Source organism: Nelumbo lutea, chromosome 4 (assembly GCF_056320005.1).
Source record: "Nelumbo lutea isolate HS-2025 chromosome 4, American lotus-T2T, whole genome shotgun sequence".
Classification (NCBI taxonomy): domain Eukaryota; kingdom Viridiplantae; phylum Streptophyta; class Magnoliopsida; order Proteales; family Nelumbonaceae; genus Nelumbo; species Nelumbo lutea.
Window position 1 is genome coordinate 43,539,243 of NC_142687.1, and position 26,399 is coordinate 43,565,641.

At 41.4% G+C, this 26,399-nt stretch overlaps 1 protein-coding gene across 3 annotated transcripts in view; it reads left to right on the forward strand.

Moving 5' to 3' along the window:
• LOC148855465 (putative cyclic nucleotide-gated ion channel 20, chloroplastic) overlaps window positions 1–26,229 on the forward strand; it is a 162,102-nt gene extending 135,873 nt beyond the window's left edge. For all 3 annotated transcript variants that reach the window (XM_088982291.1, XM_088982292.1, XM_088982293.1), the window contains 2 exons: window positions 24,225–24,387; window positions 25,842–26,229. In XM_088982291.1, coding sequence (XP_088838417.1) covers window positions 24,225–24,387; window positions 25,842–25,950 — 272 coding nt within the window. In that variant the 3' untranslated portion in view covers window positions 25,951–26,229. The remainder of the gene's footprint in view (window positions 1–24,224; window positions 24,388–25,841) is intronic.
• The last annotated feature ends 170 nt before the right edge of the window (window positions 26,230–26,399 follow it).

Sequence of the window (26,399 nt, forward strand, 5' to 3'; positions counted from 1 at the left end):
GAGGGATGTGTTTTGTGACTATTGTAAGAAGCCAAAATATACTAAGGACACTTTTTGGAAGCTTCATCCTCAGCTATTTCCAGAAAGACTTAGGAACAAGAAGGGAAATGCTAATTCAGCTATAACCACAAGAGCTTCATCCACAGCTGTAACCACAGGAGCTCCATCCACTCCCAACACTAGATCCAGTTCTCTTGATGCTTGGCTGCTGTTAGGGCTGCTTTATCTCAGCTGGAGAGTGAAGTTAGCTACTTTGGACAATCTCATTCTACTCCCACCTCTGCTTTTGCTCAATCAGGTACAAGGGCCACTACCTATCATGCCTTTACCCCAGGTATCACTATCCATTTTTGGATTATTGATTCAGGTGCATCTGATCATATGACCAGTTTATCTTCATTATTTCACACCTATTGCTTGTCCTTAGGCAAAGACAAAGTGTCTATTGTTGATGGCTCTCTTGCCCCTATTTCAGGCAAGGGAGACATCAATGTCTCTAATGCCATTTCCTTATCCTCAAATCTGTATGTTCCTAAACTAAGCACTAATCTACTTTCTGTCAGTAGTATCACTAAACACCAGAACTGTTCAGTGACCTCTTTCCCTAATCATTGTGTTTTCCAGGATATGGCTACAAGGAAGGTGATTGGGACTGGCCGTGAGACGAACGGGATCTACTTGCTTGAACCTCCACCTAGGAAGAGGAAAGAAGATGGGAAGTCTTTTGTGTCATAGTCTGTGAGTCAGATTATGCTTTGGCATAATCGATTGGGCCATCTTTCTTTTATGTCTTTAAGGAGTGTTTTTCCTAATTTGTTTGAGTCAATCCAAGTGTCTAGTTTGAAGTGTGAGAGTTGTGAGTTGGCAAAGCTTGTAGATCAACTTATTCACAAAGTAATAAAATAAGTTCTATTCTTTTTGAAATTGTGCATACTGATGTTTGGGGCCTTATCATATTCCTACTATGGGTGGGTAAAATACTTTCTATTGTTTGTTGATGACCACTCTTGGTTTTCATGGGTTTACCTCATGCGCTCTCGAGATGTGGTTCTCACTTTGACCCACATTTTTCATCAAATGATCCTAACTCATTTTGGGGTTAAAATAAAAAATCTCAGATCTAATAATGCCAAAGAATATTTTGCAAAACCCCTATCCTCTTTTTTCCTTGAACATGAAGTGATTCATCAGAGCACTTGTCCTCATACACCTCAGCAGAATGGTGTAGCTGAGAGGTAAAATAGGCACATCCTTGAAGTTGCAAGAAGCATCATGCTTTATACTAACATTCCTATTCATTTCTAGGGGGGATGTCACTCTTACTTTTGTTTATCTCATTAACAGGACTCCTTTACGAGTCTTGGACATGAAAGCTCCTTTTAACTTGTTGTATCCTGATAAGGAGCAATTCTCTATTCTTCCAAAACCCTTTGGTTGCACTTGTTTTGTCCAAATCCTTGGGCCTGCCCATTCAAAATTTGATCCTAAGGCTGCCAAATGTATTTTCCTAGGGTATGCACAAAATCAAAAAGGTTGTATCTATTAGCGTAGGGGCATTTCTGTCTTTATACTTATATTAAGGTTGCTGATCTGTAATATTATGTTAGAACCAATGCTCCTTACTTAAATAAGGGCAAATATGTCTTTTCCATTATTTTAATAATAAAATCACATGTTTGGCCGAATGGGAGTTAGGTTTTTTGACTTCCAGTTCGAACCAGACTTTCTCCTTTCCTCTCGCTCTCTTTCTTCCACCTTTCTACGTGACTGATCTCAGACAAATAGAACTCCAAGGCAGACCGAATCATAACATGGTATCAGAGCTACTTGAATCTGCCTAGATTTCTATTCTCTACGCACCCAATCTAGGGTTTCTCTTGGTTTTCCTGCATTCAACCGGAGATAAGGGAAAGGGCTGAAAAGGAGTGATCGCCCTGTCCCCTTGGAGGTTTCTATGCCTCCAGTCGTGTCTTGTGTGGTCGGTTGTTGTTGTTTCTAAGCCCTCCCCTAATCAATGTAGGGCTGATTCATGTGGTGCAATGGGTGTCTTGTGTGGACTGGTTTTCTTCTCGTGTGGTTGTTCCTTCAGTGATAAGGTAAGAGATTTCTATGCATGATTTTTGTTGTGGATCAACTAGGAACTGTGTTTCAGATCATATGTTGGGGTTTCAGACAGTAGCATGCTAGGGTTTATGCTGTTTTTTTGTGTAATTCAAAGGAAGAGTTGTGATCATATAGTGGTGAGATTTCAGGTAGCCGTAGGAGTAGGGTTTGTGGTGTAAAGAGTACAATTTTCAGCAACAACAAGTGCTGAAATCAGTGTGATGAGTGTGATCCAGTTGTGTGCAGTGTGCAGAATTCAGTGATAATAGAATTCAGCAAGTGTGCAGAATCGGTGATAACAGAATGGGAGATAACAGTGATTGTAAACCTAATATGGTGGTGCCTACAGACTACCTGAATGTTTAGATGACCTCCATTAAACTAAATGGAGAGAATTCAGCAACAACAGAGAGAACAACTTGATGTGACTCGATTTTTCGTGGGACTGAAATCTGAATATGAACCAGTACGGGCTCAGATACTAGGAGGATCAGCTCTCCCTTCTTTAGAAGAGGTATTTGCTCGACTCCGGAGAACTTCTATCGGATCTACTGAGAACTCTAATATCTTAGATAGATCTGCCTTTGCTGTGTTGAGAGGCCGTGGTGCTAGAGGTGGAACTCGAGGAGCTCAGTCTGGCCGTGGTGGTAGTAGTGGCCCGGTGTATGGCCGAAGTGGCAATGGTGGGCCTACTTATAATCGTGGTGGTAGACGACGTGGCTCAGGCCTGAGGAGGTGCACTCATTGTGGTATGGATGGACATACCATTAACTATTGTTATGATCTACATGGTCCACCCTCAACCTAGGCCAATCATGCCATGACTAGTGACACCAGTTCCAGCTTTAGACAGGAGAACCGTTCATCTAATCAGATACCTCCTCCATCCACAGATGGTCCCGTGAAGGAGATGGTGAGTGTTCCCCATGATGAATATGAGAGGTTTATCCAATCCACATCACAGCAGAACACGGCGACTTTCACTCACTTTGGTATGGCTTGTTTAGCATCCACACCCAATCCCTGGATCATTGACTCTAGAGCCTCCGATCACATGAATGGAACTCCAAGTGTGTTTTCTTCCCTATCTCATTGCTCAACATCACAATCTGTCACCCTTGCTAATGGCTCAACATCCTCAATCTGTGGTGTTTTCTTCCCTATCCCTCTCCTCAGTTTTGTATGTTCCTAAATTGCCTTTTAATCTTATGTCTGTTAGTAAACTGACCAAATCACTTAACTGCTCCATTACTTTTTATCCTTCTATGTGTGTTTTTCAGGATCTCAAGACGGGGATGAAGATTGGTGGAGGGCATGAAGCTAGTGGACTGTATTACCTTGACGGTGGTGGAAGAACTTCAACAGCTCTCCAATCATCCCTTTCTCCTCTCCAGTGGCACTGCCGATTTGGTCATCCGTCGCTAAAAGTTTTGAAGTCTTTGGTTCCGTCTTTGAGTCAACTTTCTGTTTTGGATTGTGAGTCGTGTCAGTTTGGGAAACACCATCGTGTTCCCTTTAGTTCTAGGATTGATAACCGTGTGTCGAGTCCTTTTTCTTTGATTCACTTCGATGTTTGGGGTCCTTATAAAGTGATGTCATATAATGGATATAGATATTTTGTCATTTTTGTAGATGACTTTTCAATGATGACGTGGCTCTATCTAATGAAAGAAAGAAGTGAATTGTTTATCATTTTTCAAAAATTTTATGCCGAGATTCGTAATCAATTTGGTGTTCACATTAAAGTTTTTTGTTCTGATAATGGCTGTGAATATTTATCCTCATCATTTCAAGAATACCTGGACCAACAAGGCATTATACATCAGACCTCATGTACCTACACCCCACAACAAAATGGGGTGGCTAAGAGAAAGAATCGCCATCTGTTGGAAACAACACGATCCCTCATGCATCACATGAATGTTCCCAAACCCTTTTAGAGTGATGCAATGCTTACTTCTTGGTTTCTGATTAATCAGATGCCCACGTCCATCCTTGATGGTCATTCTCCGTTTACGATCTTGTTTCCCGCCTTGTCTCTGTTTCCTCTTACGCCTAGGATATTTGGGTGTGTCTGCTTCGTCCATAATCTGGGTCCCGGGATTGACAAGTTCGATGCCCGTTCTCTCAAGTGCATCTTCCTTGGCTATTCTCGGACCCAGAAAGGGTATAAGTGTTACCATCCTAGTTCTCGGCGGTCCTTTGTGTGTGCTGATGTCACCTTCTTTGAGTCTACTCCGTTCTTTTTGGGGTTCGGTGATGCTTCTTCCTCCTCGTCATCTCTTCCTCTTCCACTTCTCGTCACCGATCCTCTTTCCCTTGTTCCATCTGTGACCAAATCCAATGCCACCACCTGTTGAACGCCCACCTATCCGTCAAGTATATACACATCGCTCACGCGTACCAGCTACTACTCCGGCTACATCACCGTCGACAGATCAGGCTCCAGACCCGAACCCTGCATCTGAGCTTGATCTCCCCATTGCCTTGCGGAAAGGTAAACGCACTTGCACCCTTCATCCCATTTCTACTTATGTTTCACTTACTCAACTTTCCACCTCCCATCGCCAGTTTGTCACCTTGTTATCATCAGTTGTTGTCCCTAAAGATGTCTAGGAAGCCCTTGCCTCTCCAGGGTGGTGTCGTGTGATGGAAGAAGAACTTTCAACCCTTCATCATAATCATACTTGAGACCTCACCGTTCTTCCTCCTGGGAAGCAAGTTGTTGGTTGTAAATGGGTTTATATAGTTAAGTATCTGCTTGATGATAGTGCTGAACGCCTGAAAGCGCGATTGGTTGCAAAAGGGTACTCCCAAACCTATGGTATTGATTACACAGAGACCTTCTCACCAGTTGCTAAGATAGGGTCGGTTCGTGTTGTGATCTCTCTTGTAGCTATGTATGATTGGCCGCTATATCAGCTTGATATCAAGAATGCCTTTTTGCATGGTGACTTACTCGAGAAGGTCTACATGGAGCAACCTCTAGGGTTTGTTGCTCAGGGGGAGGATGGTAAGGTGTGCAGACTAAGGAAGGCTATATATGGGCTTAAACAGTCTCCTCAAGCATGGTTTGGTAGGTTCAGTGTGGTGGTAAAGAAGTTTGGAATGAGACAGTGCCAAGTTGATCATTCTGTATTCAGTCATGACTCTCCGGGAGGAAAAATATTGTTGGTGTTGTATGTAGATGATATTGTTATTACCGGGAGTGATAACATGGGTATTGCCAGGTTGAAAACTTATCTACAAGATCATTTTCAGACAAAGGATCTTGGTAAACTGAAATATTTCTTGGGGATAGAGGTAACAAGATCTAAGTTTGGTATTAATCTGTGCCAGAGGAAATATGTGCTTGATTTGCTGGAAGAAACAGGCTTGTTGGATGCTAAACCAACAGAAACACCTATGGACACAAATACTAGGCTAATCAGTGATATGGGTGAAGTGTTTGAAGACCTTGGTAGATACCGACGACTTGTAGGTAAACTGAACTACCTAACCATTACTAGGCCAAACATCTAATTTGCGGTTAGTGTGGTAAGTCAGTTCATGCAGAAACCTCTGATTTCTCATTGGAATGCAGTTCTGAGAATTGTGAGGTATTTAAAAGGGGCTCCGAGTCGCGGTTTGATATACAAAAGTGACGGAAAACTTGAAATAGAAGGGTATTATGATGTTGACTGGGTCGGTTCTGTGTCTGATAGGCGGTCTACCATAGGCTATTGCACTTTCCTGGGAGGTAGCCTGGTGACATGGAAAAGTAAGAAGCAGACAGTCGTGGCAAGAAGTAGTGCAGAAGCAGAATATAGGGCTATGGTGCATACTGCTTGTGAACTAGTGTGGCTAAGGAACCTACTATAGGAAGTAGGGTACAACATCAATACTCCAATGAAGCTCTATTGTGACAATCAGGCTGCAGTTCATATTTCTTCTAATTCGGTGTTTCATGAAAGAACCAAGCACATTGAGGTTGACTGTCACTTTGTGAGGGAGAAGGTGCTGAATGGAGAGCTAGACACTACATACGTTAATACAGGAAACCAGTTGGCAGACTTATTTACAAAAGGCTTGAGTCGGGGAAGAGTGGACTACATATGTAACAAGATAGGATTATATGATATATACTCACTAGCTTGAGGGGGAGTGTTAGTGTAGGGGTATTTCTGTCTTTATACTTATATTAAGGTTGTTGATCTATAATATTATGTTAGAACCAATGCTCCTTACTTAAATAAGGGCACATATGTCTTTTCCATTATTTTAATAATAAAAGCACATGTATGGCCGAATGGGAGTTAGGTTTTTTGACTTCCAATTCGAACTAGACTTTCTCCTTTCCTCTCTCTCTCTTTCTTCCACCTTTCTACGTCACTGATCTCAGACAAATAGAACTCCAAGGCAGGCCGAATCATAACAGTATCTATGGTTGTCACCTTCTTTAAAGATGTCCCTTATTACCCTAGGGTTTTACCTCAGGGGGAGAGTGGTGAGTAGGGTGTGTTTGCTCAAGATGTTCCTTTGTCTATTCCTACAAGTGGAGGGGAGTGTATTGAAGGGAGTTGTCAAAAGTATAAAGAATTGAGGGTGTTTCACAGAAGATGGTGGCGGCAAGTTGGTTCTAGTAATGATCAATCCAGGCTAGTTCCTATCTCTTCTACGGCACCAGATTCAGGTATTGCCTCCTCCTTACCCCCTCCTGCTACTGATGACATACCCACTCCTACTATTGATGATATACCCTTTTCCACTACTGTGCCTCAATCATCCTTAGAGGACCTTGACCTTCCGATTGCAATATGTAAGGGGAAACATTAGTGTACCTCATCCTCTGCCAATTGTATCTCTCATTTCCTTTCTTATGATCACATTTCATCATCATATAAGTCCTTTTTAGCCTCCATTGCTTCCATTCCGATTCCTAGAACAGTTCAAGAGGTCATTGTTGTCCCTGAGTGGAAGGAAGCAATGAAGGCTGAGATGAATGCCCTTGTAAAGAATGATACTTGGGAACTAGTTGATCAACCAAGAGAGAAGAAGTCTGTTGTGTGTAGGTGGATATTCACAGTTAAGTATAATGTTGATGGTACAGTTGAAAGATATAAAGCTAGACCGGTGGCTAAGGGATACATTCAAACTTTTGGTATTGATTACTTGGAGACCTTTGCACCAGTTGCAAAAATGAATACCATCAGGGTTTTACTGTCTCTTGCTGCTAACTTCTCTTGGCCTCTGTTTCATATGGATGTTAAGAATGCTTTTCTACATGGTGACTTGTAGGAGGAGGTGTATATGGAGTTACTTCCTGGTTAAGAATGCTTTTCTAAATGCTAACTTCTCTTGGCCTTTGGTAAGAAAGTTTGCTAGTTGAAGAAAGCTTTGTATGGTCTGAAACAATCTCCAAGGGCATGGTTTGATAGATTCAGACTTGCTTTGGAAAGATTTTGGCTATGTACAATCCAAATCAGACGTCAATCTGTTCAAGCTCAATCAGATCACACCCTTTTCATTAAGAGAAAGGATTCCTCCTTAACCCTTCTTGTTGTATATGTGGATGATTTTGTGGTGACAGGGAGTGATACCTGTGAGATTGACTCTCTTAAGCAGTTGCTTCACTAAGAATTTGAGGTCAAAGATTTGGGAGAACTGTGGTATTTCTTGGGCATTGATGTAGCACAGTCTAAACATGGGATTTTTGTTTCCCAAAGGAAGTAAGTTCTCGACCTCTTGCATGAAACTAGGAAGCTAGATGTTAAACCTGCTAACACACCAATTGAACAAAATCATAAGATAAGTGCAAAACGGGGAGAGCCCCTTGAAGACAAGGTTATGTTTCAGTGATTAGTTGGGAAACTCCTTTATCTTTGCCTCACATGACCGAAGATTTTTTATGCAGTCAGTGTTGTTAGCCAATATATGCATTCCCCCATAAACACTCATCTTCTTATAGTTGAGAAGATCCTTGCTTATCTGAAGAGATGTCTAGGTAGAAGCATATTCTTCAAAGATAATGGTCACATGAAAATAGAAGTCTACACAAATGTTGATTGGGTTGGGTGTGTTGATGATAGGAGATCCACCACTGGGTATTGTGCTTTTGTAGGAGGAAATCTTGTCTCTTGGAGAAGCAAGAAGCAAAATGTTGTTGCTCATTCTAGGGTGGAAGCTGAATGCAGGGCTATGGAAAATGGTGTAGCTGAAGTATTATGGTTGAGATCCCTATTTGAGGAATTGGGCATTACTTATGAGAGGCCCCCGATGCTATATTGTGATAATCAAGCTACTATTAACATCGCCCATAATCCAATTCAACATGACAAAACTAAACATATTGAAGTGGATCGACTCTTTATTAGGGAGAGAGTTGCCTCTCAAGAAATGTGTCTTCCATATATTGTCTCTGACATGCAGATTGCTGATCTCTTCACTAAGGTAGTGCCAAAGACCAAGTTGGAGACAGATGCATGCAAGTTGGGAATGATTAATATCTACTCCCAACTTGAGGGGGAGTATAGAGCTAGTTAGCATGTTATTTATGTTGTTGTTAGCATATTAGTAGTTGTTGGTTCGGCTGTCTTATTTTGTATGTTTATCTTTGGTGGGTCTTAAGTCATTAGTAATTGGGCCTTAGTTACTGGGCCTAATCTTATTTAGTGTTTATTTTTTACTAGGTGTCCCATCACTAATCAGGGGCATTCTTGTCTATTTATGTAACATTATGTAATGTCCTTATATATAATAGATTAGGGCTGGCTGAGCATTATTCTGCCGCCCATCTCATTTTTTCTTCTTCTTCTTCCTCTTCTCCTCTCACTCGACAGCCCCATTTCAGCAAACATGGTATCAGAGCACTGATCTTTTGACTGGTTACAGCAGCCACCTCTTCTTCTACTCGTAGGTAACTCTCCCATCTTTCTTTTTGGTTGCTGCAAAGAAACCCTAGGGTTGGTCGTAGAACACAGCTAGACTTACATCTAGGGTTTCCCTTGGTTGTAGGGCCCAAGGGGAGTTAGACCCAGAGGTTGATGCCCTAATAGACGCAGTACAGCAGACTGTAGCCATTCTGCTAAGATAGATCTGTGTAGAACAGATCTAGGCGGAAGGACTAATCTCAGCAGTCCTAGAACTGTTCGTGGGTGAGGTTATAACCTGCGATAGCAGTGCTTGGCACACAGTAGAAGCCAACACAGCAAGTTGCAGGCTGCAGCAGCAGTAATTAGAACACAGCAGAAGGTAGCACAACAGAGTATAATCTGTGACAGCAGTAATTAGGGCACAGTGTGCAGTGTAGTACTCGGTGTTTCAGCTCTGTGTCGGGTTCTCAGGACTGAGTTTACAGTGCAGCAAGTTCCGTAAGTGTGAAACAGTTCTCTATATATTGAGTTTACAGTCTTGACATTTACAAGTAAGTGAAGATGTCTTCCATATCCGGGGAAGTGTCTTCTAGAGGTGTTAGGGCTTGTGGGAGGTCTCCTAATCTGGAGAATCCAAATCTGCACAGCCTACAGATCACAAGTGTGTTGTTGGATGAGTACAACTTCAGAGAATGGTCTGTCTCAGCCATACTTTTCATCACATCCCGTGAACTCACTGGTTACTTGGATGGGCAGAAGAAGGAACCAGAAGTGGGGAGTGCTGAATATGCAGCTTGGCGCAAAGAGAATGCTACAGTTATGTCCTGGCTACTTGCCTCAATGGCTCCAAGAGTAGCTAGGACTGTTCAACATTTCTCCACGGCTGCCAACATTTCTGGGAAGGGATGAAATGCCAGACTTACATCATGTTTACTACCTTGTGAGGAATGAAGAAGTGAGAAGAAAAGAGGTGCAGGTTGATATTCAAACAAAACTAGCTGAACAGTCTATGGAGCATTCGGCCCTAATCTCTACAAATCAAAGGGGAAACAGGCACTCTAACAAGAGACATCTGAAGTGCACCCACTGTGGAGGGGAAAGGCATGTGAAAGAGACCTGTTGGGTTCTCCATCCGCATCTGAAGCCAGCTGCATTGAGGAAAGATAAGAAGCATCTGAAGGGTCAATCTGCAAGTGTGAATTTGGCTACGGGTCAAAGTGATGATGGTTCAAAACACTCATCTACAGTTACTTCCTCTTCCATGGGACAGACTACTAATTCCCCTCGAACCGGGTCCTCAGGTTTTACTGCCGATGAGGTAGGGGTACTTAGCCGGGACCTAGCCCGTCTAAGGACCAATTCTCTTCCATCCTCCTCCCTTGCCAGATCAGGTATTGTCTCTGCCTTTAGTGCAACTAGTACTATTGATCCTGCCTCTTGGATTATTGATTCTGGTGCAACTGACCACATGACACACATGTCTTCTCTATTTTCTTCCTATCATTTAATGTCTAGCCAAGATAAAATGAGGGCTGCTGATGGTTCTCTCTCTACCATCTCTGGGAAAGGAGTGGTTGACCTAAGCAAGGACCTCTCACTAAAATCTGTCTTGCATGTTCCCAATCTTTCTTCAAATCTCTTATCTGTTTCAGAGCTTACCAAAAATTTGAATTGTAGCATAACCTTTTTTCCTACTCATTGTGTCTTTTAGCACAGATAGACGAAGAGAACGATTGGGAGCGGTCATGAGTGTGGAGGTCTCTACTACCTTGATGCAGACATCAGTTCGGCCTTGCAAACATCTGCTACTTGTAGTCAGTCCAATGTGGAGTCAATAGCTAGGTTACATCTGTGGCATGCTAGGCTAGGTCATTTACCTTTTTCATCATTGGAAGTGTTGTTTCTAGAATTATTCAAAGGTGTTTCAAGTCAAGAGTTAGTTTGTGAAGTCTGTCAACTATCAAAGCAATGTAGAACTGTTTATTCAACTTCAAGTAATGAAATTCGAGCTTCTTTTGACTTAGTCCACTTTGATGTTTGGGGCCCCTCTCCCATTATTTCTGTTGATGGCTTTCGATACTTTATCAGTTTTATTGATCACTATTCTTGGTGCACATGGATCTACTTATTAAAAGCACGAGAAGAAGTGTCGTGGGTAACCATGACATTTTGCAAAATGATTGAAACACAATTTGGTACGAAGGTCAAACAATTCAGGTCAGATAATGCTGTAGAATACTTTGAAAGGTCCTTGAATCTGTTTATGGAGGATGCTGGAATGATTCATCAGTCATCTTGTGCTAGTACCCCCCAACAGAATGGGGTTGCTGAGCGCAAGAATAGGCACCTATTGGAGACTGCTCGAGCCTTACTATTTCAGCACAAAGTTCCAAAAAGCTATTGGTCTCAAGCAATCCTTACTGCATAATATCTGATAAATCGAATGCCATCCAAGGTATTGGGGATGAAAACTCCTTTCTCTGTTCTTTGCCCTCATCTTCCTGACTTTTCTCTTCCACCGAGAGTCTTTGGTTGTGTATGCTTTATACATGTCAAGGATCCAATGAAGACCAAATTGGATCCTAGGGCTACAAAGGGAATCTTTTTGGGGTACTCCCCTACTCAGAAGGGATACAAGTGTTATGATCCAGTCACCAAGAAAAAATATGTCACAAAGGATGTGGTATTCTTTGAGTCTCAATCCTATTTTCACTCTTCCCAGAATCCTCTTCAGGGGGAGACTAGTGGGATGGAAGAGGATTCTTCTGTTCCCCCATTCTTTGTACCTCTCTCGACCTCAGGCCTTCCATCTTCTCCTCCTGATCCACCTAGTTGTGGTATCCCGGGTGAATCTAGTGAGGCAACCATTGTACCAGCTACTACTAGTGATGTCGCAAATATTACTGAAGACTCCAGCAGGCTGCAAAGAGATATCAGAATCACCTACAACAGAAGGAAAAAGGGTCCTCTAACTCATGACAGTGACCAATTGGACTCGGATCAACTTGTCTCAGAAACTCAAGGTAATCATATCAGTTCCTCTGACTTGGATCTTCCTATTGCCCTTCGTAAGTCTACTCGTTCTTGTGCTATCAGATACTCCATTGCTGATTTTGTGTCTTACTCACATTTGTCTCCTCGTTATTGTTCTTTTGTGTCTGCTCTATCTTCTATGCATGTTCCTACCAGGTATTCTGAGGCAGTATCTGACCCAAAATGGAAAGAGGCTATGGACGAAGAAATGAAAGCCTTAATGAAAGCAAGGACTTGGGAATTAGTGGATCTACCAGAAGGTAAAGGCACTGTTGGATGCAAGTGGGTGTTCACTGTGAAGCATAGGGAGGACGGGTCCATTGAGAGGTACAAGGCTAGACTGGTAGCAAAAGGGTTTACTCAAAAAGAAGGGATTGACTACAAAGAAACCTTTGCTCCGGTGGCAAAACTCAACACAATCCGAGTTCTATTATTATTAGCTGCAAATTTCTCATGGGAGCTACATCAGTTGGACGTGAAGAATGCTTTATTGAATGGCGACCTGCATGAAGAGATGTTCATGGATCCTCCACCAGGTTATGGTTTTGGCAAGAAGGTATGTAGACTGAGAAAAGCCCTATACGGCCTTAAGCAGTCCCCTCGAGCTTGGTTTGAGAAAGGGGGTTACACTCAAAGTGGGGCAGATCATACCCTATTCATAAGGAAGAGAAATGGCAAACTTACGACACTTATTGTCTATGTGGATGATATGGTAATTACAGGGGATGATCAGGAAGAGATTAAAAGACTAAAGGAGATTTTGGTTGCTGAATTTGAGATCAAAGATCTGGGCCAACTGAGATACTTTCTTGGGATTGAAGTTGCAAGATCCAAAGAGGGCATCTATATATGTCAGCGGAAATACAACCTTGATCTTCTTCAAGAGACAGGCATGATGGGGTGTAAGCCAGCCGATACTCCAATAGAACAGAATCATGGTTTACAAATGTTAGTAGGAGAGGACTACTTTGATAAGGAAAGATACCAAAAGCTGGTGGGGAAGTTGATTTACCTATCCCTCACTCGCCCTGACATTGCTTATGTTGTACATGTTGTCAGTCAGTTCATGCACACTCCTAAAATCCCTCACATGAAAGTTGTGGAAAGGATCCTCAGATATTTGAAGTCTTGCCCGGGGAAAGGGATTCTATTCAGGAAAAACAGTAAAATTGAAGTTGAAGGATATACTGATGCAGATTGGGCTGGCTCTGTTGGGAACAGGAAGTCTACTTCTGGGTACTGTACCTTTGTTGGAGGAAATATAGTTACATGGAGGAGTAAAAAACAGAATGTGGTTGCTAGATTTAGTGCATAGGCCGAGTACTGAGCTATGGCTCATGATGTTGCTGAACTCTTATGGCTTAAGATCCTGCTTGGTGAACTTGGAATAAAGATTGAGTGTCCTCTCAGGTTGTACTGTGACAACAAGGCTACCATCAACATTGCAAATAACCCAGTGCAATATGATAGAACGAAACATATTGAGATAGACCGTCACTTTGTTAGAGAAAGAATTGTCTCAGGAGAACTCTGCATTCCTTATACTCCCTCCGAGATGAAGATTACAGATGTTCTGACTAAAGGGCTAGTTACAGTGAAATTCGTGGACTTACATGGCAAGCTAAACATGATTGACATCCATGCTTAGCTTGAAGGGTAGTGTTGGTTCGGCTGTTTTAATTTGTATGTTTATCTTTGGTGGGTTTTAAGTCATTAGTTATTGGGCCTTAGTTACTGGGCCTAATCTTATTTAGTGTTTATTTTTTACTAGGTGTCCCATCACTAATTAGGGGCATTCTTGTCTATTTATGTAACATTATGTAATGTCCTTATATATAATAGATTAGGGCTGGCTGAGCATTATTCTGCCGCCCATCTCATTTTTTCTTCTTCTTCTTCTTCCTCTTCTTCTCTCATTCGACAGCCCCATTTCAGCAAACAGTAGTGTTAGTTAGTTATTTCAGTTATGTTAGCTGCTGTTTATTTGTGTTAAGAGTAGAGACAATATTGTAAGTATACTATGTTTTAAGTATAAATATAAATAGCAACTGAGTGGGGCGGCAATAATTAACTGACCCACACTCTTCTGAAATCTCCTCTCTGCGATTTCTTTCTTTCTTTCTTTTCTTCTTCTTCTTCTTCTTCTTCTTCTTCTTCTTCTTCTTCTTCTATTTTCTGAAATTTCTCTTTTTGAATTCTCATCTACAGTAGGACTGATTACAGTCTCTACAACACAAGTATACATGAGGAGGGTGTTCTTGTAATTGTATGCTATTTTATATTAGCTATATATGCATGGTTGGCTAATGGGTGAGATTAGGATTTCTTCCCACCATTATTTCTTCTATTCTTTCTGTTCCTTCTTGAAAGAATGGTAGGATCCATCTAATGGACGCCAGGAAAGGTGCGGAATGGGTGGGCGAATTTCAAAAAATTTCCTACCTTCTTCCAACTGGGAATCATATTCCCTAAATTTAGAATACATTATTCAAGGATTCTACTTGAACCATAATTAAACCAGATCTGAACCAAAAGGAAACTGGAAGGATTATACCTGATCCAGAGAAATAATATCTCCCAAAGTTGGTGTTCACGCCCAAAGAAGAAACCAAGATCCGCTCCTGCTGAAGATGACACAGCTGTGGATGGAACGGAACCAGCAGGGTGTGTCCTACACACTGGATTTTTCACAAGAACCCTCTGGAAACCTTAAACATCGAATCCTTTTGTCTTTCTTGCAAGACTGTTGTCAATAACTGATTTCTTGACTTCCTGTTGCTGCAAAGATCCAATCTTCCAACAGGGAGTGGCGGCGGCTGAAGGAAGAGAAATCCAGGGACGAAGAGGGCAGAACTGTCTCTTCCCTCTGGAATCTGTGAGAGATCTGATCTCAAATTGCAGGATGTGTTTCTTGCTTACTCAAAACCCCTAGTTCGAAATCTGATATTTCTGCTAGGGTTTTCTCTTTCTTTTTGATTAAGAAAACCTCCCAATATTTTGGGAGTTATCCCAATCCAAATCAGTATTTGGATAGGGGTTAATCTTAATCCTATCTACAGATTAAGTTAGTTAACTCCTGATCTTATCAGGAGGTTACTAGATTCAAATCTAATTTGAATTTGGTCTCTTAGAGTGGATAAGGTTAAAGACCAAATCCTTTTACTAACACTAATCTCAGATTTGCCCCATGAACTGGTGATCATATCAGCCCAGTTCGAAATGGGCTTTTGGCCCATTAAATGTTCAATGTTTAACCAGTTTCCAACCTACTACCCAGTTGGGCTTCTTTTTATGGTGTGGGACCCAAGCATTGATCTACACACCAGCCACATGGGTTCGGCCCAACCTTTATTACAAGGCCCAGCCGAATTCACTGAAAGACTCAGTGACCCCCTTGAGCCCATCACATGGACCCTATGGGCCCAACACTTACATTAAGTGGTCCCTGGGCCAAGCCATCTTATAAAAACCCAGGGACTGTGGGCAGGTGCAAGATTAGCCCATCAGGTATTATCCTAAATGGTCTTACACTTAACCTCTCAGCCCTTAATGATCAAACACTGCCCAACAAGTGAAGACCTCTCTCTCGGCTGCAAGGAACAGTGCCGCACTCTCCACTCACATGGATCCCGGGAATTAAAACCTTTTGCAAATCTTTTGAAATATATATATATATATATATATTAATTTTGCAAAAACAAAATTCCAACGATTGAAATCAACTGCCGGCAGTTTGGTTTCCATCAGAGAGAGTGCATTCCCGATCATTACCATTCTTCGACAAAGGGGCCGATCCTGTCACTATGACCACTCAGATGAATTCTCAGACTGCCCCAACATGTCTAGGTTTTGACCCCCACTAAGGATCTCATTGATTGACACATCAAAGACAGCCAAATCCAACACCTAGTGATGTGTCATAATCGAGTCTAGGGGTCAGGTATAACTTTCCAGTTTTGCCCATCTGTCTCCAAGGTCTAGGGCAACACTGGAAATCTGGTCCGGTTCAAGGATTCAAGCAATCCCATACTACATGTGCCTTGGGTCTTACCCTGATGGCCGAAACAAGCCATCCCAACACTTGGTGGCACATCAGTATCAGCCTTGGCAGGATAAATCTCTTCAGACTTATCCAATGGCTGTGAACATTTAAAACTAACGCAAGTTTCTATAAGTGTCCATTTTTAGGGTCTTACACAGAATTATACCAAACAACATGAATCAAACATGCACTTTAATTTATTTCCACTAAATAACAAAAGTACATCAAATTCGATTGAAGCTAAGGGCATACAAGACTGTCTAACAGCTCCCACTTGCACTTAGGTCCAATCTGGTACAAGCCGGAGTCCCATACTTTCCACGTGTTTCTCAAACACCTTCTGTGTCAGTGGCTTAGTCAATGGGTCTGTCACATTATCCGCTGATGCTACCTTCTGAATTAGGACGTCACCTCTACCAACGATCTCCTGCAGTACATGGTACTTCCTCTCGATGTGCTTTGACTTCGAGTGGGCCCGAGGCTCTTAAGCCTGAGCGATCGCTCCATTGTTGTCACACAACAACGGGATGGGTATGTGCTAGACGGAATCACTCCCAATTCGTGTATGAATTTCTTCATCCACACGGCTTACTTGGCAGCTTCACTTGCGGCAATGTACTCAGCCTCGGTTGTGGAGTCTGTAGTGGACCCCTATTTGCTGCTTTTCCAGCAAACAGCACACAATCCTATTGTGAAAACATACCCAGATGTAGACTTTCTATCATCTGGATCCAACTGAAAATCGGCATTGGTATACCCCAGAACTTGTAGTGAACTACCATCGAATACCAGACAAAACTCTTTAGTCCTTCTAAGGTATTTAAGTATGTTCTTCACAGCAGTCCAATGCTCCTGCCCACATCATTCCCAATTAGTAAGATATCGTCCACGTACAATACCAAAAAGGTAATCTTATCCCCACTGAACTTCCTATAAACACAGGGCTCATCCGGATTCTGCTCAAAGTCAAACGTTTTGACGGCAGGATCAAAACGGATGTTCCAACTCCTAGAAGCCTGCTTAAGTCCATATGTGGATCTATTGAGTTTACATACCATTTGTTCCTGACCAGCAGCAATGAAGCCTTGCGGCTACTACATGTAGATATCTTCACTAAGATCTCCATTCAGGAACGCAGTTTTGACATCCATTTGCCCACTCTCGTAGTTATGATATGCTGCTACAGCTAACAGGATCCTAATGGATTTAAGCATGGCCATGGGCGAAAAGGTTTCCTCATAATCGATGCCTTCTTTCTGAGTATACCCTTTCGCCACCAAGCGAGCTTTGTAGGTCTCAATCCTGCCATCGAGTCCCTTCTTCCTCTTGTAGATCCATTTGCAACCAATTGCTTTTACCTCGGAGGGCGGATCTACTAGAGTCCAGACTTCATTGGTCTCCATCGAGTCCATCTCAGCTCTCATGGCCTCCACCCACTTCTGGGAATCTATGTCTAACATAGCTTCCGCGTAAATCACGGGATCCTCTTCACTAGTCAAGGCTTCTACCAGATAGGTATCCTGGTCATAACCATATCGGACTGGTGGTCTGGATACCCGGGTGGACCTTCTAGGTTGGTCACTACCTGGAACTTGTGGGACATCTCCCACTGTTCCTGAGCTCTCCTCATCAAGAACTATTTCCTAACGGTGAGTGTCCATGATGTATTCGGATTCTAAGTATTGGGCGTTTCGACTGCAGAACACTTTCTACTCACTTGGGTCATAGAATAGATAACCCACTGAATCCTTTGGGTAGCCTATAAATAGGCAACGACTGGTTTTGGACTCCAACTTTTCCGCACTTGTTCTTTTAACATGTGTAGGACAACCCCAAATCTTCAAGTGTCTTACACTTAGCTTCCTTTCGGTCCATAGTTCATATGGAGTTTTCGGAACTGATTTGGTTGGAACTCGATTCAGCACGTAGATAGCAGTCTCTAATGCATATCCCCAAAAGGATGTGGGTAATTCTAAGCGTACGAGAAGTGACCGAACCATGTCCAACAAGGTCCTATTCCTCCTCTCTGAAACACCGTTGAGTTGAGGTGTAGCAGGAGGAGCTAGTTGTGACACTATCCCATTGTCCTTTAAGTAGTCCCTGAATTCGTCAGAGTGATACTCGCCACCTCGATCCGATCGAAGGGCCTTAGCTTCTCTCCCTAACTGTTTCTCGACTTCCTGTCTGAACTCTTTGAACCTTTCAAAGGATTCAGACTTGTGTCTCATTAGGTACACGTAACCATATCGTGAAAAATCATCTGTAAAGGTGATGAAGTACACGTGTTGATTCCGTGTCCTAACACTCAGGGGACCACATACATCAGTATGTATTAGGTCAAGTGTGCCTCCAGATCTTTCAGGCTTACCGTCAAATGGCCGCTTAGTCATCTTACCTTGAAGGCAAGGCTCACAAGTGGGAAGATTTTCTACGGTTAGAAAATCCAAAGGACCATCCTTTACCAGTCTTGTGATTCGGTCAACACCGATATGGCCAAGTCGGTAATGCCAGTGGCACATGGGATTAACTGTATCACGATTCCTTTTCTTGGGATTTTCGACCGACGTAGTTTTGGTTAGGTTAGTTTCTAGAGAAGGATGTAGAACATAGAGACCATTCTCCAGTTCTCCGCATGCAATGAATTTGTTATTCCGTTTAATAGTAATCATATTACTAAAATAAACAGTATATCCATCAGCACATAGTTTAGAAACAGAAATTAAATTTCTTCTCAAGTTCTGTACATAAAGACAATCTTTAAGTACAAGGACTCCTTCTCTAAAAACTAATTCTACGATTCCTATCGCCGTAGCTGCAACACTTGCAGTCGTTCCCAAGAATAGTGTCACTTCGCCATCACTCAATCTTCTGCTAACTTTGAACCCCTGCAGTGAGTTACACGCATGAGTTGAAGCCTCGGAGTCAACACACCAGGACACAGAAGTAACTAACATATTAGTTTCTATGACACAAGTTTCGATGTTACCTTTCTTAGATTCCAGGTAGGCAGGACAGTTCCTCTTCCAGTGGCCGGTCTGTTTGCAGAAGTGACAGACATCAGATGCCTTGTTCTCTTCTGCTTCTTGGGTTTGGCAGCTTTCTTCTGGGGCTTCTTTGCCTTTCTCTTTTTCTTGCCCGATTTGTTAGTTTCAGCAAGCATAACCACAAGCTCATCCTTCTTTAAAAGATCCTCGACCCTCTGCAACATATTGCTGAGTTCCTGGACACTGACATTCAGCTTATTCATATTGTAGTTCATAGTGAACGCATTGAAGGAAGAGGGCAAAGAAATCAGGATGGCATCCACTTGCGTGCCAAGATCTAGCCCGGATCCAAGAGCTTCGAGTTCGTTAATATATCCCATCATCCGAAGACAACGGTCATGAACTTTCTGCCCTTTGGACATCTGCGCGGTCATGAACAATTTTAGGACCTTCTGTCGAGTACAACGGTTCTGCTCTTCATACATTGTTCTTAGACTGTCCAATATGTCCTTGGCTAGTTCGATATGATCGAACTGCCTCTGTATTGAGTTGTCCAATGAGGCAATGACAAAGCAGCGGGCTAGGGAGTTCTTATCCTCCCAATCTTGGTAGTCCCTCCTACGAGCCTCAGAAGCCCTATCACCCGGACATTCCGGGGCAGGATTTTTCACCACCTTATCTAACTTTTCAGAAGTTAGGACCAACATAAGATTTCTGTACCAGTCGGCATAGTTTGGGCCCTTAAGCTTGTTATCATCTAGAGGCTTTGCAAATTGACCGTTTGCCATTTTCTGATAAAATAGCAAAAACGTTAGTCCACAACCTTAGTTTGATTCATGTTACCTACATAGATATGGCTTTTAATCTATGTTCCATTCCCATTTATTCATCTCTGAGATTTTCCCTCCTTTCTCAGTGACGGAGACGACGGAATGTCTCTGGAAATGTGGGAAATCACATAGGGTGCGTGAAGCCAACTGTTTCAGCTGTATAACCCCACCACCTTTCTGTGACGGATCATATCCACTCATCAGATGAGTTTCCTTTGGCCTCTGTCAGACAAGGTTCAGAGCCGTTTTCAGGTAAACCTTTCTGTCCAGTGAGTGCACACCCATCATATTTCGGTTACGCCAAGGTACCGTGAGAGAGTTCCCATTTTCTGGTGAAGCCTCTCCCACATCGGTCTATGACGCCCCTATCATCTAATGAAACACTCTAACAGATCCAACAGCAAATGGATAGCCCAATTTTGTGGTGCGTTTCCTCATTACTGATGGACCCATCATCATGCTAATGACAGAAGGCCCTTAGAGAGTCCATCATATGGATCTCCCTATCACATGCACTCATATTTGCTGGAGGGAACAAAATTACGCCCTAGTTCTAATTTAGGTCAAACCAAAGTGGCTCCCACTGACTTTCATAAAGTCAGATTTCTGGTGGGCCTCAATCGACTAGGGGTTCCATATGCATCCCTTTTTAGGGTTGTGGGGCCCACCAAGTAGAGAGGGGATCATCCAATGACCTTAAGGGACACCATAGCAATGATGTGCATTCAGCCATGGTGAGCGCAAGAGCCACTAACGAGTCAACATGGGCCAAGTACTTATGGCCCATGGTCGTAGCACATCAAACATCCAAACATCACATGTAAAGGAGGAATTGATCAATCAATTAACTACTGTAAAGCCCATCGAATAGCCCATTTAAAAACCTAAAGCATTAACAATTAATGTCTACTAGGTGTATGGGCTGAATAGCAGTTAGCAGTTCGGCCCATACAACTTTTCTCACAATAATGGGCTTTTGTTGTTTTAACCCTTTAAAACTGGGCTTTACAGGTGGGCCGAATTAATCCCTGTAATTGAACATCATATTTGGAATAACAAGTGTGAGAAAAATGGACTGAAAAACAACCCATTTCGAATCTCAAATTCGGTCCAAACAGTTTTGGTCCAATCTAGTCCGAAATGGTCCAAAAACTTATTTTCAATTCAAGAATTAATTCATTAGAGATCTGAAATTAATAATTTTGATTTTAGACAATCACAAATCAAATATGGATTGTTTGTACCACCTGCAAAACAGAGGTTAATCACAAATGTTACAGTTTCATAAACTGTAAATCGCAGGTGGCGATTTCTCCATTTGCAAATCTCCAGCGCCGCCATCTTCTTCCTTCTTCTTTAATCAAGAAAATAAATAAAAAACAGAAATCCTATTTGTATTATTAATTACATTCTTGATCAAATCCTATACATTCAGTCTAGAAAAATAAAAATAAAATTATTTACAGACCGAATTGAATAAAATAAATAAAAAAGGGTGCGCAGACCATCTGCGCCAAAACTGCACTGCGATCTCCAGGTTCGAACAGTCCATTAAATCAAAATAAATAAAGAACAATTCTAAATAAATTTTGGATTTAACAAAATTAATTTCAGATCAATCGCCCTTCACAAGAAACCATTTCTTGAAAAAAAAGAAAGCAATCTGCGCAGATCTTGGCAGAACATCTTCTGTCCATCTGCGCAGTGTTAGATCTGATTTTCTTTTGGTTCAAGATTCGAACCTGTGGCTCTGATACCACTGAAAGAATGGTAGGATCCATCTAATGGACGCCAAGAAGGGTGCGGAATGGGGGCGAATTTCAAAAAAATTTCCTACCTTCTTCCAACTAGGAATCATATTCCCTAAATTTAGAATACTTTATTCAAGTATCCTACTTGAACCATAAACAAACCAGATCTGAACCAAAAGGAAACAGGAAGGGTTATACCTGATCCGGAGAAATATTATCTCCCAAAGTTGGTGTTCACGCCCAAAGAAGAAACCAAGATCCGCTCCTGCTAAAGATGACACAGCTGTGGATGGAACGGAACCAGTAGGGTGCGTCCTACACACTAAATTCTTCACAAGAACCCTCTGGAAACCTTAAACACTGAATCCTTTTGTCTTTCTTGCAAGACTGTTGTCAATAACTGATTTCTTGACTTCCTGTTGCTGCAAAGATCCAATCTTCCAACAGGGAGTGGCGGCGGCTGAAGGAGGAGAAATCCAGGGACGAAGAGGGCAGAACTGTCTCTTCTCTCTGGAGTTTGTGAGAGATCTGATCTCAAATTGCAGGATGCGTTTCTTGCTTATTCAAAACCCCTAGTTCAAAATCTGATATTTCTGTTAGGGTTTTCTCCTCTTTCTTTTTGATTAAGAAACCTCCCAATATTTTGGGAGTTATCCCAATCCAAATCAGTATTAGGGGTTAATCTTAATCCTATTTGCAGATTAAGTTAGTTAACTCATGATCTTATTAGGAGGTTACCAGATTCAAATCTAATTTGAATTTGGTCTCTTAGAGTGGATAAGGTTAAAGACCCAATCCTTTTACTAACCTTAATCTCAGATTCGCCCCATGAACAGGTGATCATATCAGCCCAATTCGAAATGGGCTTTTGGCTCATTAAGTGTTCAGTGTTTAACCAGTTTCCAATCTGCTACCTAGTTGGGCTTCTTTGTATGGCATGGGACCCAAGCACTGATCTACACACGAGCCACATGAGTTCGGCCCAGCCTTTATTACAAGGCCCAACCGAATTCACTGAAAGACTCAGTGACCCCCTTGAGCCCATCACATGGACCCTATGGGCCCAACACTTACATTAAGTGGTCCCTGGGCCAAGCCATCTTATAAAAACTTAGGGACTATGGGCAGGTGCAAGATTAGCCCATCAGGTATTATCCTAAATGGTCTTACACTTAACCTCTCAGCCCTTAATGATCAAACACTGCCCGACAAGAGAAGACCTCTCTCTCGGCTGCAAGGAACAGTGCCGCACTCTCCACTCACATGGATCCCGGGAATTAAAACCTTTTGCAAATCTTTTGAAATATATATATATATATATATATATATATATATATATATATTAATTTTGCAAAAAACAAAATTCCAACGATTGAAATCAACTGCTGGCAGTTTGGTTTCCATCAGAGAGAGTGCATTCCCGATCATTACCATTCTCCGACAAAGGGGCTGATCCTGTCACTATGACCACTCACTTAGATGAATTCTCAGACTACCCCAACATGTCCAGGTTTTGACCCCCACTAAGGATCTCACTGATTGACACATCAAAGACAGCCCGATCCGACACCTAGTGATGTGTCATAATCGAGTTTAGGGGTCAGGTGTAACTTTCCAGTTTTGCCCATCTGTCTCTAAGGTCTAGGGCAACACTGGAAATCTGGTCCGGTTCAAGGGTTCAAGCAATCCCATACTGCATGTGCCTTGGGTCTACCCTGATGGCCGAAACAAGCCATCCCAACACTTGGTGGCACATCAGTATCAGCCTTGGCAGGATAAATCTCCCCAGACTTATCCAATGGCTGTGAACATTTAAAACTAACACAAGTTTCTATAAGTGTCCAGTTTTAGGGTCTTACACAGAATTGTACCAAACAACATGAATCAAACATGCACTTTAATTTATTTCCACTTAATAACAAAAGTACATCAAATCTGATTGAAGCTAAGGGCATACAAGACTGTCTAACACCTCTCTCTCTCTCTCTCTCTCTCTCTCCTTTTACTGTTTACCTCCTATTAATCCTTGGCCACTTTCAATAACTAATGCTTGATCAGTCTTACTATATAGAGATCCCCAATCATTCCCCCACAATGCCACAATCCTCCTGAAGTTGGAGTTCAGATATCTTTCATGCCCAACTTTCTAACAATCTCTTATAAATAGATTTCTGCAACTCCTTTTTGTGGGGATGTCAACTATTTATAATTTAGTTGTAATGTAAGCTGTAAATTTGTCCAGCAAGAAGTTTTTCCTGTGTAAAGTGATAATCCAAATCCACATTTTTAGTATGGTCATGCTGGACTGGGTTATAAGAATGTTAGTTACATCCTTCTTGTCACAGTATAATCTCATAGGTCTAGTTTCAGTTTGCTTGAGATTGAACTAGGAAGAACCTTGAGAAGAACAAGAAGTAGAAGACAGTGAGAATAGCAGTTGAGAATCTTTCTTGTTTCTCATGCCCCTTACTATTGACTTATATATTGTATAATTCAAATTTCAAGCATGCCCCTTAATAGGTTTCAATATAATATATGTTTTGTTTATTCTAATTAACATTGAATTGCTATAATATTTTCAGGTTAGTGAAAGTGGTACTGATTATCTTTTTCTTTTATTTTTATGACAGATGGGCAGAAAATTAAGATGACAGGAAACCGATTGCTTTCCAACAGGACAGTGAGGTGTGCAACTAATGTAGAAGCATTTTCACTCCGTGCTGCAGATTTAGAAGAAGTCACAAATCTCTATGCAAGATTTTTGCGGAACTCACGTGTTCAACGAGCCATAAGGTTATCTATGTGCTAACCCCATCTACATCTTTTTTATATTTACTTTTATATGAAACAACAAAATAAATTGCAAAGAAGAAAACAAGAAATGGACAAAACATTTAAAGGTAATGAAATGAAATTTTATACCATGCACAATATGTTAAGTGCCACTGCCAAGTGACTTAATAGCCAACCATTTCAAGGCCATAGTCAGTTTCGGTAAATCAATCAAGCAATAGAGCAAATTGGACACCCAGGTAAGGATCTATATGTTTCCCTGGTTTCCTAGGAAACGTCCAAATAACGTTATGGTAACAGAAAATATGCGTGGATACCATCATAATTAAAAAAGATCATAAATTTTTTGTTGATCTTAAATATGTAAGGGTCAATATTGCATGGACACTAGAGGGATTTAGAACTCCTGATTCAAGGTTTCTTTTCTTCCTAAATTTAGTTTCTGTTTGATTAGATTTAAGAAATGAAGAGGAGAAAGAAGTGGTGAAAATTGAGAGAACAGCCAAAATTCTTGGGTGTGTTCCGCTTTATATTTACATCAATTTCTAAAAGGTACATGAAATGAACACCATCCCCCTGGACATCCCAATTCCCAATTTTCCTCTTCCACCTACTAATAGCTTACACCATTGGTCCACCCAAAGTAGTTTAATCCATCAAGTGGTATGGTAAATATTGGGTAACTCTCATTCTCTCACCGTTGCTGAATACAAACTGTAGGTAACTCTCATTCTCTCCACCGTTGCTGAATACAAGCTGTCCTTCAGGAATTCAAAATACTATTGAATCTTTGGTTTCCATTAAGTTGATTGTTACACTTAAAGCACCAACATTTCTGGATCTAGATAATCAAATTATTAGCTGCTTGCTACTACTGCTTTTAGTTTTTGTTATCAAGTCCAAACAGACCAAAAGCGGCAGATTTGACTAATTGCACCCCACAAGAATTAGTCATCTGTACTTTTGTTATCAAGTACATACAAACCATACGACAATCACTCCAACCTGGAAATAGTCAACAATCACACGAAACTGTACAATAGTTCCAATACTTATCCTACAGAAGTACCTGCTGTACAATAGTTCCACCCCTTTGATTTGGTAATGTAAACATGATTGGTCTTCATTCTGCTACATTGTTAACTAACAAGCATCATGTGTCACTGATTTTCAATAGGCATAAGGCATGCATTGCAATTTCTTTACAACATTTATTCTGGATACTCTTCACCATATATGTGCTACTTGATTCTCGTGAGATGCAGAGTTCCTTAGTATTATGTCCTTGTTGAAGTAAGCACCATCTCTCAGATGTATCCCTAAGAGCCCTTGTAGAACAACGGCCATGTATTGTAGAAATTCTTGTTTGAAGAGAAAAGGAAGGGAGACGATTTAATCAGATTGTTTAAAAGCCACATGTCTCGTATATTAATTTCGTATTCTCTTCACGACAGGTATGAGTCACCCTATTGGAGGGGACGAGCAGCAACCCGTATTCAAGTGGCATGGAGATACAGAAAGAGATGCTTAAACCGGGCAACCACCTCAAAGCATGTATCCTAGTTATTCAATGAGGAAATGATTTGTTCTGACATGTAAATTTATATTTGTATGATATGTAGTTAATCTCCATTGCTGTTCAGTCAATTGAATAGATTATATCTTTAATGAAACTACTTCCCTGAAGGTTCAAGAAAAGTTGCATATAAGAATCTACCCATAACTATCAACTTGTCTTTTGGAAAATATAGCTTAAGCATTATATAGCAAAATATACACATGTAAACCATAATTGGACCTGGATCTTAATTGGAAAGAACAGTGCTAATGTGGTGTATCTGATATCTGTTCTGATTACTATATGGATCTCGATTTCCCTTTTCCATGTTCAATTTGATTATTCATACAGATCATCCAAGTCAAAAATGACTAGGTTGGAGTGTTGGACTTCTTATCAGATCTTGAATTCCTAGGTAAAGTTCAAAGGCCAATCACTGGATAATTAGTCTGAA